At 40.2% G+C, this 18,676-nt stretch overlaps 1 protein-coding gene across 31 annotated transcripts in view; it reads left to right on the top strand.

Moving 5' to 3' along the window:
- The window catches only part of THOC2 (THO complex subunit 2), a 117,621-nt gene that overhangs the window by 47,634 nt on the left and 51,311 nt on the right, over positions 1-18,676 (top strand). For all 31 annotated transcript variants that reach the window (XR_016228307.1, XR_011385341.2, XR_016228306.1 and 28 more), the window contains exons 9-12: positions 947-1,039; positions 2,232-2,387; positions 4,009-4,181; positions 5,424-5,619. Coding sequence is in view for 26 of the 31 variants with exons in the window: in XM_008273167.5 (XP_008271389.2) it covers positions 947-1,039; positions 2,232-2,387; positions 4,009-4,181; positions 5,424-5,619 (618 nt within the window). In the remaining 5 variants the exon portion in view is untranslated. The remainder of the gene's footprint in view (positions 1-946; positions 1,040-2,231; positions 2,388-4,008; positions 4,182-5,423; positions 5,620-18,676) is intronic.

The raw sequence follows: 18,676 nt of genomic DNA, 5'->3' as shown, positions 1-18,676 counted from the left end.
TCATTTTTCCATTTATTGTTTATGGCTGTTGTCTGTAGTCCCAGTAAACCAGAGTCTTCTTGATTTTTACTTGTTAAAATTCTTATTTGGTGAAGTATTAAGACTTTTTACTGTAATGTAATTTTAAAATGTTATCTTAAAATAAAAAAAGGCAGGAAGAAAGGGAAAAAGAATGAGGGAGACAATATCATTATGTTCTTAGAATTCCATCTACAGATCACATTGAATCTGTTAAAAATTCTATTAAAAAATTAAAAGATCCTGTATAATTCTTCAGCCATCCAAATGAAGTAAATGATCTCAGATTAATAGTTTTTCATATGTCTTATTTTTACGAAACTTATTGAATCTGTCCTAGTTCTACAGCATACTTTCACAATTGCTTTTAAAGTGATATCTGTGTACTTTGACTTACATCTCTGAAACTACTGCTTGAATGCTTTTTGATTTCATACCTATATCTTAAAGTTTCTGATTCATCTACCAAAATTTATTGATTGATTTGTAATAGACACCTGTTTTAAAGGGGAGATTAGCTGGCGATCGATAAGATCAATAAAAGATTTAGGGAGGAAAGTATTAAGGAAACGTACGGTTCTATCCTTACACATTTATCAGTCTTAATATATCTGCATCTCCACTGAGAGCTACTTGGAAAAACAAGTGAAGGAAACACATAAATAGACAGAAACACATACTATTATACAGTATAAAATCATGCTTATTCAGTTGTTAATTTTATTCAAAAGTTAACTTGTGTCCATCTTGAAACTGCTTTCCTTTCATCAGAAGATGGTTCCAATGTTGATGTAATAATCATTGTCCTAAATTCAGATGATTGGTGTGATGAGAAAGAGTGATGAAGTGTGTTCTTGGCTTAGCGTTATTTGATAGATTTTAATTGCTGTACTTTATACACTCTAAAATTTTCTTTCTGTTTTTTAAGGAGCCAAATGGCGAGACTCCATCATCTTTATACAGAGTTGCAGCAGTACTTCTGCAGTTTAATCTTATTGATTTAGATGATCTTTATGTACATGTAAGTTAAGTGGGATGTTAAAAATATTTTGATGTCTAACTCTCGGGTAAGAAAGAGGGAGTAGTCATCTACATAGCACTCCAAGGCTGGTGCTAGGCTCTCAAGTATTTTTTTTGAAGCACCAATACATTATTGCTTTGCATTTATAAAGTGAATGAATTTAATTCCTTGAAAAAAATCACAGAAATCAAATACCTTTTCATCACCTCTATGGAGTTTAAGATTGGATATAAAGCTTAAGTTCTTAAGTGTCAGTAAGGAAATAACTTCCTTGCCTATCTGGAGTAAGTCTTTTTCTCTAACTTGGAAACACTCATAATCTAGCAAGGTAGAAAATACAGTTTTGCATACATAGTAGGTACTCTTTTGGAGGTATTCACAAAGTGCTGTTTGATCTCAGAGTCGATAGTGTTCATATATTTAGAGGGAGTAGTTTAGAAGAGTTTTCCAAATAGTGATGTCAAACCGGGATCTTGATAAATGAGAAGTAGTTGCTAAGGCTTAAATGATGGGAAGATTTTTAGGTAGAATTAACTGAATGTTGTAAGGGCAGGAGGTTTGAAAGGACTTTACTATCGCTTTTTGGAGAATATCAGGAAGCTCAGAGTGGTTGGAGCCTAGAATGGTTTATATAGGGAATGAGGATAGAGAAGTTGTTGGGGGTAAGCTATACGGAATGGTTTTAATGACATAGTAAGAAGTCTGGATTTTTCTCTTGGGAGTAGAGTGGCATTCAGGTTTTAACAAAGAGAAGTGTTGTACAAATTGAGAATATAAAAAATTTGTCAGAAAAGGGAGAATTTGAAGAGAGAGGTATGAATTTAGAGGCTAATATAGAGTAGCATAGCAAATGGAAAATACAAAAATGATAGATTTAATACTGATATGTTTAACAATAAATGCAAGCAGACTAAGTGCTATTGTTACGATGATGACAATTATCAGATGAGATTAAAATCAATTTGTTGATTTGAAAATATGAAACTGTGAACTGCTAACTCATTTTAAGAGGTGTACAAAATTTAGTACTTGTTAAATTCTAAGAAAATAACAAACTTATTTGGAAGGGAAACCATGGTTGTGAATAGGAGACTTCTTATTTGCATTTTTTCAGTTGAGAATAGTGTTTGCTTTTATATGAGCAGGTGGTTAATATTAGCTGTTTCATTAAATTTTAATGACTTATTTTTAGCTTCTTCCAGCTGATAATTGTATTATGGATGAACATAAACGGGAAATTGTGGAAGCTAAGCAAATTGTTAGAAAACTTACGATGGTTGTATTGTCTTCTGAAAAAATGGATGAACGAGAGAGAGAAAAGGAAAAAGAAGAAGAGAAAGTAGATAAGGTATATAATTCATTCTAGTAAAATTAATAATGTCTTCTGGACTTAAAGTCACAAATTTTTTTTTTGACAGGCAGAGTAGACAGTAAGAGAGAGAGACAGAGAGAAAGGTCTTCCTTTGCCTTTGGTTTACCCTCCAGTGGCCGCCGCGGCCGGAGCACCGTGCTGATCCGATGGCAGGAGCCAGGTACTTCTCCTGGTCTCCCATGGGGTGCAGGGCCCAAGCACTTGGGCCATCCTCCACTGCCTTCCCTGGCCACAGCAGAGAGCTGGCCTGGAAGAGGGGCAACTGGGACAGAATCCAGCGCCCCGACTGGGACTAGAACCCGGGGTGCCGGCGCTGCAAGGCGGAGGATTAGCCTAGTGAGCCGTGGCGCCGGCCACAAAATTTTAAACTTCTAATAATTAATCAGCTTATGGATGGATGCAGAATCTCCTAGTTTTTTAATTTTGCTGAGAATGGATTTTCAGAATACTCAAAAAAGCATTTTTAAAAAGTTAATATAGGAAACCAAAACAGACAGGAAGCAAAAGTGATTATCTGATGTCATCTTCCTACAAAGGGCCATATTTTTTTACTTAGTAAGTTTCAAAATGTATTTTAAGTAAAACCACAAAATATATTTATGGTCTTTGTATTAATGTTCCATTCGTAAAGGGATTCTCCCTCCTTTTTTTTTTATTTGAAAGGCAGAGTTACAGAGAGGGGGGCAGAGAGAGAGCTATCTATCTTCCATCTGTTGGTTCACTTCCCAGATGGCCCCAGTGGCTGGGGCTGTGCCATGCAAAAGCTGGAGCCTGGAGTTCCTTCTTGGTATCTTACTTGGGTGCAAGGGCCCATGCACTTGGGCCATTCAGCTGCTTTCCTAGGCATATTAGCAGGGAGCTGGATCGAAAGTGGAGCAGGGGCTGGTGCTGTGGCGCAGTGGGTTAATGCCCTGGCCTGAAGCATTGGCATGCCATATGGGTGCCGGTTTGAGACCTGGATGCTCCGTTTCCAATCCAGCTCTCTGCTGTGGTCTGGGAAAGCAGTAGAAGATGGCCCAAGTCCTTGGGCCCCTGCACCCACGTGGGAGACCCGGAAGAAGCTCCTGACTCCTGACTTCGGATAGGCGCAGCTCCAGCCATTGCAGCCAGTTGGGGAGTGAACCAATGAAAGGAAGACCTTTCTCTATGTCTTTCCCTCTCACTGTCTGTAACTCTTCCTCTCAAATAAATAAATAAAATCTTTTTTAAAAAAAGTGGAGCAACCGGTACTTTTGTATTGGATGCTGGTGTCACAGATGGCAGCTTTACCCCCAATGCCGCAAGACTGGCCCCCAGGGAATTCTCAAATATGAATGAATTTTGGTTGCCTATGGCACAATATAATGTTAAGTAGAACTTAATCCCAAGTCTGTAAACTATAATACCTGTGCCTGCTAAATGAAAAAGTGGAGTCTTTTTTTTTCTCAGTTAAAAACCTTGGATTGTATTCTCAGGACAATGCTATTCAATTTCCCATTAATGACAACTATTTTTGATATCAATTGTATTGTGTAGCTCAGTTTTTAAAGTGAAACAGTATTAATATTTTTTTGATTCCTGTATCTTAAGTATCTTTGATGTGACTGTTTATTTTTAGCCACCTGACAACCAAAAGCTTGGTTTATTGGAAGCCTTGTTAAAGATTGGTGATTGGCAGCATGCCCAGAACATTATGGATCAGATGCCTCCCTACTATGCAGCTTCACATAAGCTAATAGCCCTTGCTATCTGCAAGCTTATTCACATAACTATTGAGCCTCTCTACCGAAGGTATGTTACTGTATACTCATCTTTGAGATAGAAATTGTTTAGGACTACAAAGGCAATGTTGCATATTTATCTTGTCTCCTCAAACCAAGCATACACTCTAGTGCATTTTATCAAGAGATAAGAATTATTCCCAGAAATTTTCAGTCTGATAAATGTTAATGAGTGACTTGTCTCCTCATGCCTAGACCAGGTATTCTAGAACATGTTATTGGAGTGTAATTTACAAATGATAGGTTCAATTTCTAGGTTTGGTTTGTTCCGTTAGGAATGAAAACTCCATTTTCCTATTTTTTGACTTGTCTTCCTCTCTTGGAGCAGGGAATTCCTGTTTTTATTTTTATTTAGTGTAATTTTCCTCTACCCTGGATTGAGTGGCTCTGAGGATGTTGTCTCTGTTGGCCTTATCTCTCCTGGTGTATAAGATGGTGTTCTGGAAATTACCAGTAAAGCCTCTCTCATGATCCTTAGTTACTGTGTTGACCAGTCATGTAGCCCTCAGCCTACTTGCAGAATACTTAAGAGCACTATTGGCAGCAGCTCTGGCTTCAGCCCACAGATCAGAGCCTGCCTCAAAAGCCCCAGCCTTGTGATCGTGCATAGCTGCTGATTGCTGCCTTCAGTGCCACCTGGGCTGTGGAACATGAAGGTTTCTTCTCATAGAGTGACCCCTGTGACTCCACAGCGGGACACCTGCTCAGCAGGTGAGAACTCTGGGCATTCTATCCTTTTTAGTGTCACACCTTCCTTCATTATTCAACTCACCTTCCCTGCCACCACCTCCCTCATACTCGGTCTGGGTATTGGAACCCAGACTAAGAAATGTTAATTGACATGAATCAGTGTTGTTATATCCATAATTTTCTGTTTCATTTTCCAGTGTCTCAGAGGTCCATCCCTCTTCCCCATTTCTATATCCAAATTCTTAATACTGTCCAAGTTTGAAAACAAATGATATGTATTGAATGTTACTTGGGATCTACGTTTCTTGGATTTCCTATTCTTAAGTGGTTAATTTGAAACACTGTCCTCTTAGCTGTATTTTTTTCCTATAATATTGTTTTTGTATTTTTTCTACCAGTTGAGAATTATCTGTTACAATAACATTAGGCACAATTGAAATACAGAAATCAAATATGAGCAGGAGTTTAACTTACTAATTAAGATGACTGTTAACTTAAAATGGAAGGTATTGTATAGTGTATATCTATATACATGTATAAATATTTTGCTCTTTTTAAATAGAGTTGGCGTTCCTAAAGGTGCTAAAGGCTCACCTGTTAATGCTTTGCAAAACAAGAGAGCACCAAAACAAGCAGAGAGCTATGAAGATTTGAGGAGAGACGTGTTCAATATGTTCTGTTATCTTGGTCCTCACCTTTCTCATGATCCCATTTTATTTGCAAAGGTTGTGCGCATAGGCAAGTCATTTATGAAGGAGGTCAGTAAGATTTTTCTTTCAAGCAAATTTAAATTTTGAAATGAAAATGTTGTGAGTATACTTGTATTACAGGTATTCTAGGAACAAAACTAAAGTGAACCCAATTTAAGATTATGTTGAGTAAGATTTGTGGAAAGTCATTGTGTCTTAACCGTTTATGTAAAGATTGTTAGCTGAGTTCCCCTCCTCAGAAAATATGCTATGGACAAGTGGCTGCTTTATGAATCCTCTTATAATTAGTGGTTACTTTTCTCTTGCTTGTTTTCTACTCATTGACATGCCTTCAGTTTTCAATCCTTACTGTTATATTTAAGAAGGGTCTTCAACCTCAGAATGTTGAAGACCTATTTATATGTTTTAAGTAAACTTTTTATTGAAATAAAACATAATTGTATAGCTCACTGTCTTTTCCCAAACTAAACACCCATGTGTTCACCTCCCAAATCAAGAGATAAAACAAAGACTACCAGCAACCCAGGGTCTCCTTTGTACTCCCTTCAAGTCATTACCCCAAGTATTATCATCTGTGCAATTTTTTTATTTTAAAAACTTATTTATTTGAAAGGCAGAGTGTCAGAGGGCGACTGAGTGAGGGACAGAGTGGGAGAGAGAGGATATATATGTGTGTGTGTGTGTATATATATATCGTTTGATAGATAGAAATATCTTCCATCTGCTGGTTCACTCCCCAAATGGCCACAACAGGCAGGAAGCTAAGCAGAAAAAAGGACCAGGCTGAAGCTAGGAGCCAGGAACTTCATCTGGGTCTTCCACATGGGTGGCTGGGACCCAAGCACTTGGGCCATCATTTGCTGCCTTCCTAGATGTATTAACAGGAATCTGGATCAGAAGCCAAGCAGCTAGGACTTGAACTAGTATCAGTAAGTTTTGACAAATTTATACAGTTGCATGTCCATCAACACAATCAGTAGAGAATGTTTTTTATCACCCTTGAAAATTTCCTCTTGCCTCTGCTATAAGTTTTCTCCCTCTATTGCTAGTTTCTGGTAACCTCTGAAAGGCTTTCTGTCACTCACTATAGATTTTGTAGAACTTAATTTAGGTGGAACCGTGTCGTATGTAATCTTTTCTGTCTGGTTTCTTCCACATAATACTTTTGAAATTCATCAAAGTTGTTGATTGCGTCAGCAATTTCTTTCTTGCTGGGTAATATTTCATTATATAGACATACAAGAGTTTATCCACTCACCAAATTGATGGATGTTTGAGTTGTTTGTAGTTGGGGGCTATTATTAATAAAGCTGCTTTGAATATTCTTGTATGACTTTTTTGGGGGACATAATTTTATATGTCCTCAGGAGTGGAATTACTGGATCATAGGAATAAACTCTTTAAGGAATTAAAGGAATTACCCAAATGGTTCATACTGGACCAGTTTGCTTTTCTAGGTGCAGCTTTATAGGATGCTCCAAATCCTTGCTGATACATGCATGGTATTCTCACTCTTGTACATTTTAGTCTTTCTAGTGGGTGTTGTATTTTAATTTGCATTTGCCTGTGACTATTGATGTTGCGCATCTTCTAATGTGCTTATTTGCCATTTGTAATCATCTGTAGTGATTTGTTCATAAATCTTGCCCATTTTTAAGTTGTATTATCTTTTTATTATTGAGTAAAATTCTTCATATATTCTCCATACAAGACCTTTATCAGATATTTGATTTTGATTTTTTTTCTCAGTCACATTTACTTCTTAAGTTTTGTTATCTTTGGAATAGCAAAAATTTTTAGATGTTAATTAATTCCAAGTTAACAGTCTTTTTCTTTTGTGTTTGCTTTTGTGCTGTAAGAAATCTTTGCTCAACCCAAGGTTTTCAGGATGAAAATCTTATACTACATATGTCAAATTAAAGAAATATGTAGAATTATAGAAATAATTACAAGTAACCACAGTATAGAAGACTTCTGTTAATGATATCTAATTTAAGTACGGCAGCTCCTTTTTTTTTTTTTTTTTGACAGGCAGGTTAGACAGTGAGAGAGAGAAAGGTCTTTCTTCTGTTGGTTCAACCCCCAGATGGCCGCTATGGCCGGCGTGCTGTGCTGATCCGAAGCCAGGAGCCAGGTGCTTCCTCCTGGTCTCCCATGCAGGTGCAGGGCCCAAGCACTTGGGCCATCCTCCACTGCCTTCCCGGGCCACAGCAGAGAGCTGGACAGGAAGAGGAGCAACCAAGACCAGAACCGGTGCCCCAACCGGGACTAGAACCTGGGGTGCCGCTGCTGCAGGTGGAGGATTAGCCTAGTGAGCTGTGGTGTCGGCCAACCCCAAGGCAATAAGTAAATCTTGTATAAGAAGTTTAATTGTGGGACCAGCGTCATGGTATAACATGTTAAGCTGCCACCTGCAATGTCAGCATCCCATATGAACACCTGTTTGAGTCTCAGCTGTTCTGCTTCCCATCTAGCTCCCTGCTAATATGCCTGGGAAGGCAATAGAAGATGGCTGAAGTACTTGAGCCCTGTAATCCATGTAGGAGACCTGGATGGAGTTCAAGGCTCTAGGTTTTGGCCCAGTCCTGTCTATTGGTGGCCATTTGGGGACTGAACTAGCAGATGGAAGATACCTCACTCTCACTCTGCCTTTCAGACAAATAAGTTTTTAGGGAAAAAAATCACTGATAGACTCCTCAATTGCCCACAACAGCTGGGTCTGGGTCAGGCCAAAGCCAGGACCCAAGGACTAAGTCCAGGTGGAAGGGACTCAAACCACTTGAGCCATTGCCTGCTGCCTCCCAGAGTCCACATTGGTAGGAAGCTGAAACTGGGAGTGAAGCTGAGACTTGGACCCAGGTGCTCTAGTATGGGATGTGGGCATCCTAACTAGTGTCTTAACTGCTGCTTCAAATGCCTGTTCCTGCATCTAATTTAGATTTTAAAACTCATTTATCTGAGAGAGAGAGAGGTAGATTTCTTCCATTCTCTGGCTGATTAACTTCCCAAATGCCTGCAATGGTTTGGGCTGGCCCAGGCTTGAGCCAGGATCCAGTAGCTCAGTATGGATTTCATTTGTGTGTGGAAGAGACACAGCTACTTGAGCCATCACCTGCTGCTTTCCAGGGTGAGCATTAGCAGGAAGCTGGGCCCAGGAGCAGAGGTGGGAGTTGAGGCACTTGGAAATGAGAGGCAGGATTAGCAGGAAGCTGGGCCCAGGAGCAGAGGCGGGAGTTGAGGCACTTGGAAATGAGAGGCAGATGTCCCAAGTGGCTTTGGCTTTTCAACAGCTGTGCAAAACACCTGTGCTAATTTTAATTTTAAACAACAATAACTCTTGAAAACTTAAAAGCTGTTGTATATTGATCCTTTAACACCTGAAATGTTTAACTTGGCTTTTAATACTAGTTTTTTATGCCCATAAATGAAAATAGCATAAAAGTTCTCTAAATATGTTAGGTAGTTAGTTATTATATTTATCATTTATTATATAATGTGCATATAAAAGGGAATCATGACAACGTTTAAACATTTTGATCCTTATGGTCTGGAAAGAATGTCATTTTAACTAGTGCCTTCTCAAAGAGCAGAGTTATGTCTTAGTGCATCCTATCAGGAAGCATGTGAAATCATTTTGTTCTATTACTGATGATTTTAACTTTGATCACTTGGTTAAGATGAGTGCTACCAGCATTTCAGCTGTACTGTTACTGTTTTTCCCTTTAGGAGATACTTTTGGGAATGTAAATAGCCTGTTTCTCATCATACTTCCACCTACCTAGTGCTGGTCTGTCTTGTACTAAATAAAGAGCTAAAAAAGTCAGAAGTAAAGACAATAGTCCAGCAGGAAAGCAGGAATGGGCTACAAACAATATTCAAATGAAAAGACTTTTTTTAAAAAAGATTTATTTTATTTATTTGAAAGGTAGAGTTAGGGAGAGAGAGAGAAGTCTTCCATCCACTGGCTTACTCCCCAGATGGCTGCAATGCCCGAGGCTGAGCCAGGCCGAAGCCAGAAGCTTCTTCTGTGTCTCCTGCATGGGTGAAGGGGCCCAAACGTTGCTTTCCCAGGTGCATTAGCAAGGAGCTGGATTGAAGTAGAGTAGCTGGGACTCAAACCAGCACCCACATGGGATGCCGGTGCTGCAGGCAGTGGTTTAACCTATGCCACAATGTCCAAAGATGGTGTTCTTAATTGAGAATCTTGATATCCAGATCTCTTGTTTTGAAAGTCTTTGTTTGGCAACAATTAAAAACTTGTAAGCAGGAGACCAAATATCCAACTTATGGAAGTTGTCCAATACATAAGCATTATATATATGTGTGCACACAATATGTACAATATTGCTTCCAAGATACACAGTTGTTAGGACTGCTGTACCTTGGTTCTGTCCTGGTTGGACCTGGCCCCAGTCCCAACTCCAGTCTATTCTTGCAGAGATATTGAAGGAAGAAGGGAAGGAAAAAATGCGTTCTTTTGGACTACTCAGGCCAATGTGGGAAGAAATTTGTCTTTTCTCATGACTAGGGTCGTGGTATGAAAAGTGAATATTTCTGATAATCTGGGTTAGAATTTCGATTGATTTTTGCCCCTATAAATATTGCACTATGACAGATCATTTGTTCCGTGTTTATAGGTATATTGGTCTTTTGTTCCCTAGCTTGATTTCAAAGAAGATTTATAAGATTGTTTCTAAAAAATTTTCAATTAAACTTTTTTTAAGATTTATTTTATTTATTTGGAACGCAGAGTTAGAGAGGTAAAGAGAGATCTTCCATCCGCTGGCTTACTCCCCAAATGGCTGCAAAAACGAGGACTGTGCCAGGCCAAAGCCAGGATCTAGGAGCTTCTTCTGCGGCTCCCACGAGGGTGGCAGGGGCCCAAGGACTTGTGCCATCTTCTGCTGCCTTCCCAGGTGCATTAGCAGGGAGCTGGATTGGAAGTGGAGCAGCTGGGGCTCAGACTGGTGCCCATATGAGATGCTGACACTGTAGGTGGCAGCTTAACACGTTACACCATGATGCTGGCCCCACAATTAACTTCTTATATAAGACTCACTTATTGCCTTGTGGTTGCTTGAATGTATAAATTATGCATATTTTTAAAAAGTAGCTTCTGGCCAGTGCCACGGCTCACTAGGCTAACCCTCTGCCTTGCTGCGCCGGCACACTGGGTTCTAGTCCTGGTCGGGGCGCCAGATTCTGTCCCGCTTGCCCCTCTTCCAGGCCAGCTCTCTGCTGTGGCCAGGGAGTGCAGTGGAGGATGGCCCAAGTGCTTGGGCCCTGCACCCCATGGGAGACCAGGATAAGTGCCTGGCTCCTGTCATCAGATTAGCGCGGTGCGCTGGCCGCAGCGCGCCGGCCGCGGCGGCCCTTGGAGGGTGAACCAATGGCAAAAGGAAGACCTTTCTCTCTGTCTCTCTCTCTCTCATTGTCCACTCTGCCTGTCCAAAAAAAAAAGTAGCTTCTGTACTTAAATTAGATAACATTAACAGAAGTCTTCTAAACTTTGGTTACTTGTAATCATTTCTGTTTGACATATGTAGCATAAGATTAACTTCCTAATACAATACCATGATTCTCAATTTTCAGCATATTAGAATCTATTAAAGGTTTTTTTTAAAGATTTATTTTATTTATTTGAAAGAGAGAGAGGGAGATCTTTAATTTGACATGTAGTATAAGATTAAGTTCCTAATACAGTGATTCTCAATTTTCAGCATATCAGAATCTCTTAAAGGTTTTTTTTTTAAAGATTTGTTTTATTTATTTGAAAGAGAGAGAGGGAGGGAGATCTTCCAGTCTTCCATCCGCTGGTTCACTCCCCAGATGGCTGCAATGGCCTGAGCTGGACTGATCCAAAGCCAGGAGCCCAGGAGCTTCTTCCAGGTCTCCCATGCAGGTGCAGGGACCCAAGCACTTGGGCCATCATCCACTGCTTTTTCAGGCCATTGGCAGGGAGCTAGATCATAAGTGGAGCAGCCAGGGCTTGAACCGGCACCCATATGGGATGCTGGCACAGTGGGCTGGGCTTTAACCCTCTGCACCATAGCGCCCAAAGTTGTTGTTTTTTTTTTAAGATTTATTTATTTATTTATTTGAAAGAGTTACACAGAGAGAGGAGAGAGGGGGGAGAGAGAGAGAGAGAGAGAGAGATCCTCCATCCCATGGCTCACTCCACAATTGGCTGCGATGGCCAGAGCTGCACTGATCCAAAGCCAGGAGCCAGGAGCTTCTTCCTGGTCTCCCACGCAGATGCAGGGTCCCAAGGACTTGGGCCATCTGCTGCTGCTTTCCCAGGCCATAGCAGAGAGCTGGATTGGAAGTGGAGCAGCCAGGTCTAGAACCAGTGCCCATATGGGATGCTAGTGCTTCAAGCCAGGGCTTTAAACAGTGCTGGCCCTCAAAGTTTTTTTTATAAATGTGATTTTTGGGGGAGTGCATGTCTTTTAAGAATTTTTATTTTGGGAGGGCACCGTGGCACAGCGGGTTAAAGCCCCAGTCTGCAGCGCCAGCATCCCACATGGGTGCTGGTTTGAGTTCTGGCTGCTCCACTTCCGATCCAGCTCTCTGCTGTGGCCTGGGAAAGCAGTAGAAGATGGCCCAAGTCATTGGGCCTCTGCACCCATGTGGGAGACCCAGAGGAAACTCCTGGATTCTGGCTTCAGATTGGCGTAGCTCCAGCCATCGCGGCCATTTGGGGAGTGTACCCGCAGATGGAAGACTTCTCTCTCTGCCTCTGCCTCTCTGTAACTCTGCCTTTCAAATAAATAAATAAATTTGAAAAAAATGTGTTTCAGAACAACCATTAAATGGTGGTGGTGTTTTCATTTTAAAAAAAATGGGGAGGAGAGAGAATTTTCCATCCACTGTTTTACTTCCCATATGGCCGCAATTGCTGGGGCTGCTCCAGGCCAAAGCCAGGAGCTAGGAGTGTCTTCTGGGTCTTTCATGTATGTGCAGTGGCCCAAGCACTGGTGCCGTCTTCTGATGCTTTCTCGGGCACATTAATAGGGAACTGGATCAAAAATGGAGCAGATGGGAATTGAACTGGTACCCATGTGGGATGCTGGCATTGCAGGTGCCTATAAATCTGACCTCCTAAAGAGTTGTTAAACCATGGATTGTTGTGCCTTCTCCTCAGAGTTTGTGATCCAAAGATGTAGGGTGTGACTGAAAAATTGCATATCTAATGAAATTTCAGGTGATTTTTTAAAAAAGATTTATTGATTTATTTGAAAGGCTGAGTCATGTTGAGGGAAAGACAGAGCTTGAGAGAGATGCCATCTGCTTGTTCACTCCCAAAATGTCTGCAACGGCCAAGGCGGACTCCCACGTTGGGGACAGCACCAGACACTTGAGACATCTTCTGTTGCCTTTCCAGACACATTAATGGGGTGCTGGATTAGAAGTAGAACAGCCTGGGACTTGAACCAGCACTCAAATGGGATGCTGATGTTATAGGTGGCAGCTTAACCTTCTGTGCCACAACACTGGGCCCTCACTGTTGATGTTGATCCTGCTGGTTCAAATAATAAACTGAGAATTATTGTTCTGTTATATATTAACCAATGTTGATTTTTGTTTTTTTTGGCTTAAAGGGAGATGATGGTGGTGATTCATAGACTAGTTACATATGAAAAGATACCTTTTGCTGCTGTAAAATCTTTAATTGCTGAGCCCAGCTTTGACATGATCATTTGACCTACTTAATTTAAATGTTCTTCATAGCACCTACACACTTTTAAAATTAGACATTTTTAAAGTAGCTTTAGATTTATAGCAAAATTGAGAGGAAGGTACAGAAATTTCCCATTTATATCATGCCTCTACAAATGCATAGCTTCCTCCATTATCAAAATCCCCTACCAGAGTGATGCATTTATTACAGGAGACAAACCTACAATGACGAGTTTTTACTAACCAATGTCTGTAATTTCCATTCAGGTTTACTTTTGGTGTTGTACACTCTTGGAGTTTGGAAAATGTAGAATGACTTGAACCTACCATTATAGTGTCATACAGACTAGTCTCATGTATCTCAAAATCCTCTGTGCTCTGCCTATTTTTAGCTCCCTCCCTACAATCCCTGGCGACCACTTATCTTTTTACTTTCTTCATAGTTTTACCTTTTCCAGCATGTCATATAGTTGGAAATATACATTATATGGCCTCATCTGATTGACTTCTTTGATTTAGTAAGGTATTAAGCAGTTAAAGTTCTTCAGTGTCTTTTCATGGCTTTATAGCTCAATTCTTTTTAGTGTCGAATAATATTCTATTGTCTCTGGATTAACAGCAGTTTGCTTATCCATTTACCTATGGAAAAGAATATTTTAGTTGCTTTAGTTTTGGTGATTATGAATATAGATTCTTGAAACGTCTGTACAGGTTTTCATGTGGATAGTCTCTGTGTTTTAATTGATACATTTACAGCATTGATATTCAAAGTGATTATTGATATATTTGGATTAATATTTTCCATATTAATGTTTTCTATATTTTGCCTTTGTTCTTTGTTTCCATACTTGTCTTCCACTCTCTGTCTTATGTTATTTTACCTGAGCTTTTTTATTAAAAAAAAAGATTTATTTGTTTCAGAGGCAGAGATGCAGAGAGAGAAGGAGAGCAGAAAGAGGGAGAGAGATAGGGAGGGAGGGAGGTAGAGAGAGAAAGAGAGAGGCCGGCGCAGTGGGTTAAAGCCCTGGCCTGCAACACTGGCATCCCATATGGGCGCCGGTTCTTGTCCCGGCTGCTCCTCTTCTGGTCCAGCTCTCTGCTATGGCCTGGGATAGCAGTAGAAGATGGCACAAGTCCTTGGGCCCCTGCACCCATGTGGGACACCTGGAAGAAGCTCCTGGTTTCAGATTGGCATAGCTCTGGCTGTTGTGGCCATCTGGGGAATGAACCATAGGATGGAGGACCTCTCTCTCTGTCTCTGCCTCTCTCTGTAACTCTGTCTTTCAAATAAATGAAATCTTGAGAGAGAGAGAGAAAGAGATTGAGAGGGGGAGGGAGAGAGGAGGGAGATCATCCATCCACTGTTTCGCTCCCCAAATGGCCAGGGCTGGGCTGAAGCCAGGAACCAGGCACATCTTGTGTATCTCCAATTGGGTACTCTGGCCCAAGCAGTTGGGTCATCTGCTGCTTTCCCAGTTGCATTAGCAGAGAGCTGGATAGGAAGTGGAGCATCTGGGACTGGAACTGGTGCCCATATGAGATGCTGGCACTAAAGGTAGAGACTTACTAACCTTCTGCTCCACAGCGCGCCATCCCTACCTGAGCATTTTTGTATGATTCCATTTTCTCTTCATGTCTCTTTTTTCCTCCAAAACTGGTTGCCCTAGAGTTTCCAATAACATTTACAATCAATGTAGTTCTACTTTCAAATACATTATACTGCTTCATGTTTACTGCAAGTGCTTTGTCAGAATAATCCTGCTTCTTCTGAAGCTTGTGTCTTTGCTGTCATTTTATCAATGAGCATACATACCCCTAAACATATAATGAAATACATTGTTGGTATTAGTAGTTTGAGCAGATTGTTACCTGTTAGATCAATTAAGAGTAAGAAGCATAAAAGTTTTTATTTTGCCTTAACTTACGTTTTTAAAAATTCTTTATATGCAAATTTGAGTTTCTGACCTCTGTAATTTTCCTTCTCTCTAAATAACTTCAACATTTCTTCCAAGGCAGTTCCATTGGCGTCAAATTCCCTCAACTTTTGTTTGTTTGAGAAAGTTCTTATTTTTTCTCCTTTTGAAGGATATTTTCACAGATCCCAGAATTCTAAATTGATAGTTTTTTGTTTTTCCGATCTCAACACTTTAAATATTTCACACTACTCTCTGTATGGTTTCTGAGGAGAGGCCTGGTAATTCTTACCTTTATTTTTCTATAGGTAAGATGGTTGTCTTGTGGCTTATTTTATATTTCCCATTTCTCTGATTTTCTATAGTTAGAGTATGATTCCTAGGTGTAGTTATTTTTGGAATTTATTCTACTTGGTTTTCTCTAGGCTTCCTGGATCCGTGATTCGGTGTCTGAAATTAATTATGGGAAAACTTGCAGTATTTAATACTTCAAGTATTGTTTGTGTTCCTTTCTCTTTTCTCCAAGTATTCCCATTATGCACATGTTACTTGTTTTATAGTTGTTTCACATCCTGCAGTTCTTGATTATTTTTTGTTTTCCAAGCATTTTTTTTCTCTATTTGCTTTTCAGGTTTGGAGGCTTCTATTGAGATAGCCTTAAGCTCAGAAGTTTTCCTCAGCCATGTCCAGTCTAAAATATTTATCAGAGGCATTTTTCATTCTGAGTTTTTGATCTCTAACATCTCTTCTTGGTTCCAATTTTTACCTCTATACTTATACTGCCTATCTATTCTTGCATGCTGCCTATTTTATCATTGGAACCCTTAGCATGTTGATCATCAGTATTTTAAATTCCTGGCCCAGTAATTTCAATATCCCTGCTGTATCTGAGTCTGGTTTTGATTCTTCGAACTCTGTGTCTTCAACCTGTGTTTTTTTTCTTGGTAGCTAGGCATGATGTCCTTGGTAAAAGGAACCGTAATTAGGACTTTAGTAATGTAATGGTAAAGTGTCAGTCTTTCAGTGACCTTGTCTGTGACCCTAGACTGTGAACTTCACAAATATTTCTGAGGAGCTGCCTCCCAGCCTCCCCCAGGTGAGACAGGATGGGTAGAGTAGCCTGAGTTGGGTGTTTTTTCTCACAGGTCAGTTAGAGATTGATAGAATCCCAGCAGGTTAGGCTCTGGTTAGTTTATCCTGAGAGCAGACCCTGTTAAGGAGGACAGAATGCTTTGGTGTAATTTTAAATGATTCCTTTTTCCTTCCCTCTGTTAGAAACACAAGATTTTCTCTGATATTCACTGTGAGAACCAGGTTGAGCTCATGCTAGGTAAAACTCAGGACAGTGCATGTGTGTGCCCACCTCTCACCCCCAAATGGGAGTTTTTAAGCTCCCAGACTTGTCTATATTGTGATTTATGATTTACAAGCCTGATATTTCTGTCCTGGCCACTGGTTTCCTTGGAAGTTTCTGTTTACTGCAAGTTGTGATTCTTTGTGTTTGCTTGTCTGTCTCTAATTTTGGGGATAGTGGTTTGCCTGGCGACTGCATTAAGAGCTGTTGGCTTTTCATTTGTTCAGCTTTTTACCTGTTAGTATGGTGTGGTCACTTCTAAGTTTCTTACATGACAAGCTGGAAGTCAGCATGTACAAACTTAAGATGAATACCTTGTTGCTTTTTTGTCTGCAGAATTTTGTCCAAAATTTTTTACAGTAGTGATAGCCCACCCAACCAAGTACATACCTAACTGCCTTGAGCTTTGACTCATTCACAGATTTAAGCACAGTGCCTTTGAAAGGTAGCAGCCCTTACGGAGTCTTGCTAGGCTCCTATTCACAAGGATTTTTTCCTCAGGCTATCTACTTAACTATAGGCCATGTTGCCTAATGGATTTTGGTGGCTAAGCTTCCTTAGTACTACTTCTGGGGCCATACCACACTGTTTATAGAATTGGATTCTTGTTTGGCAACTCCCCTCCCCTCAGAGTTAACAGCATAGGTTCCTTTTTTCCTTGGTTGATGATGGTGAATTTTGTGCCTTTAAAAACCCATCCTTTACTTTGCTCATTGCTTCAGGGATTTGGGGAGAGATTCTGTGTTTTTACTTTGCTATCATCTTTTTTTTTTTACAGGTAGAGTTATAGACAGTGAGAGAGAGAAACAGAGAGAAAGGTCTTCCTTCCATTGGTTCACTCCCCAAATGGCCGCTATGGCCGGCGCTGTGCCGATCCGAAGCCAGGAGCCAGGTGCTTCTTCTTGGTCTCCCACATGGGTGCAGGGGTCCAAGCGCTGGGGCCATCCTCCACTGCCCTCCCGGGCCACAGCAGAGAGGTGGACTGGAGAGGAGCAACCGGGACTAGAACCCGGCGCCCATATGGGATCCTGGCGCCACAGGCAGAGGATTAGCCAAGTGAGCCATTGCGCCAATCTGCTTCCATCTTAATTTATTTGTTTGCATAAATTTTTTATGACTGTTAGAAACATGAACTCATGTGATCAGTATATACCTCAGACTGGGTATTAGATGATATTAGGAAATAAGTGAAGTAATGATATTATGGTAATGTAGAAGAATGTCCTTATAATTATGGGGTATACCCTGAATGCCCATTTTGTGTTTCTCATGTCTGCATTTTTTTGGGTCAGTCACAGAAAGTACAAGATATTGAATCTAGACGGTAGATGGTGTACTATCTTTGAGTTGGTAGGTAGAGAATGTACTTTAGACCAGTGACTTCAAAATTTTGCTTATGAACAAACTGTCATAGAATTTTGGGGTTGATGTTCACTACTTTTTTTTTTAGGAGTAGTGTGTGTGTGATCTTGCCTTACTCTTCCTATTTCTTTTTGAAATTGAGTATCTGTAGTGGTTGTGTTGGTTAGAACCCAAATTAATATTTCTTTTGTATAGAAGTCTGGGCTTGGAATTGGGATATGCTTGCATTTTAATTTATGTCAATGTAGCCAAACTTGTACCTTCAAAATATTTAGTGTGTATGCCCAGGAGTAAGCTTGAAATTGGTAGACATTTTTGGTACTTTGGTTCCATTTCTCAGATCTCTTACAGAGTCTCACACCAGAGTGTGAGTCTAGTATTTAATATGTTTTCATGGGACCTAGCCTCAACTGCAAAGAAATTCTTTCATCTCTTGTTTAGGTCTGCTGTTCACTTAACAGTGAATTATTTTTACTAGAGGGAAAAATAGTCTGTGTTAGACTTACCTAAAAGATGGCATGCCTGTGTACATTATGGATAATTTAGGGGACTTTTAAGAATAATTGTGAGCATGTGTAATTTTCATTTTCTGTACCGACTTTAGAACCTAACTTACCCATAAAGCATCTTGAGTTATGACTGTACTCCAAAGTAATTAAAGAGCTAAAAATTGATCATTTGGTTAATTGGTTTCATCAGGATAAACTGCTAGCTGCTTGCTGGTTCTGTGACCTTGAGCTGATCACTTTTCTAAGCCAGAGATGGATGGTGATATTTGCCTTATCTTGTTCCCAGA

This window comes from Oryctolagus cuniculus, chromosome X (genome assembly GCF_051225735.1).
Source record: "Oryctolagus cuniculus isolate XC-2025 breed Fujian yellow rabbit chromosome X, ASM5122573v1, whole genome shotgun sequence".
Lineage (NCBI taxonomy): Eukaryota > Metazoa > Chordata > Mammalia > Lagomorpha > Leporidae > Oryctolagus > Oryctolagus cuniculus.
Note: the sequence above shows the minus strand (reverse complement) of the source record. Positions and strands in the feature narration are given on the sequence as shown.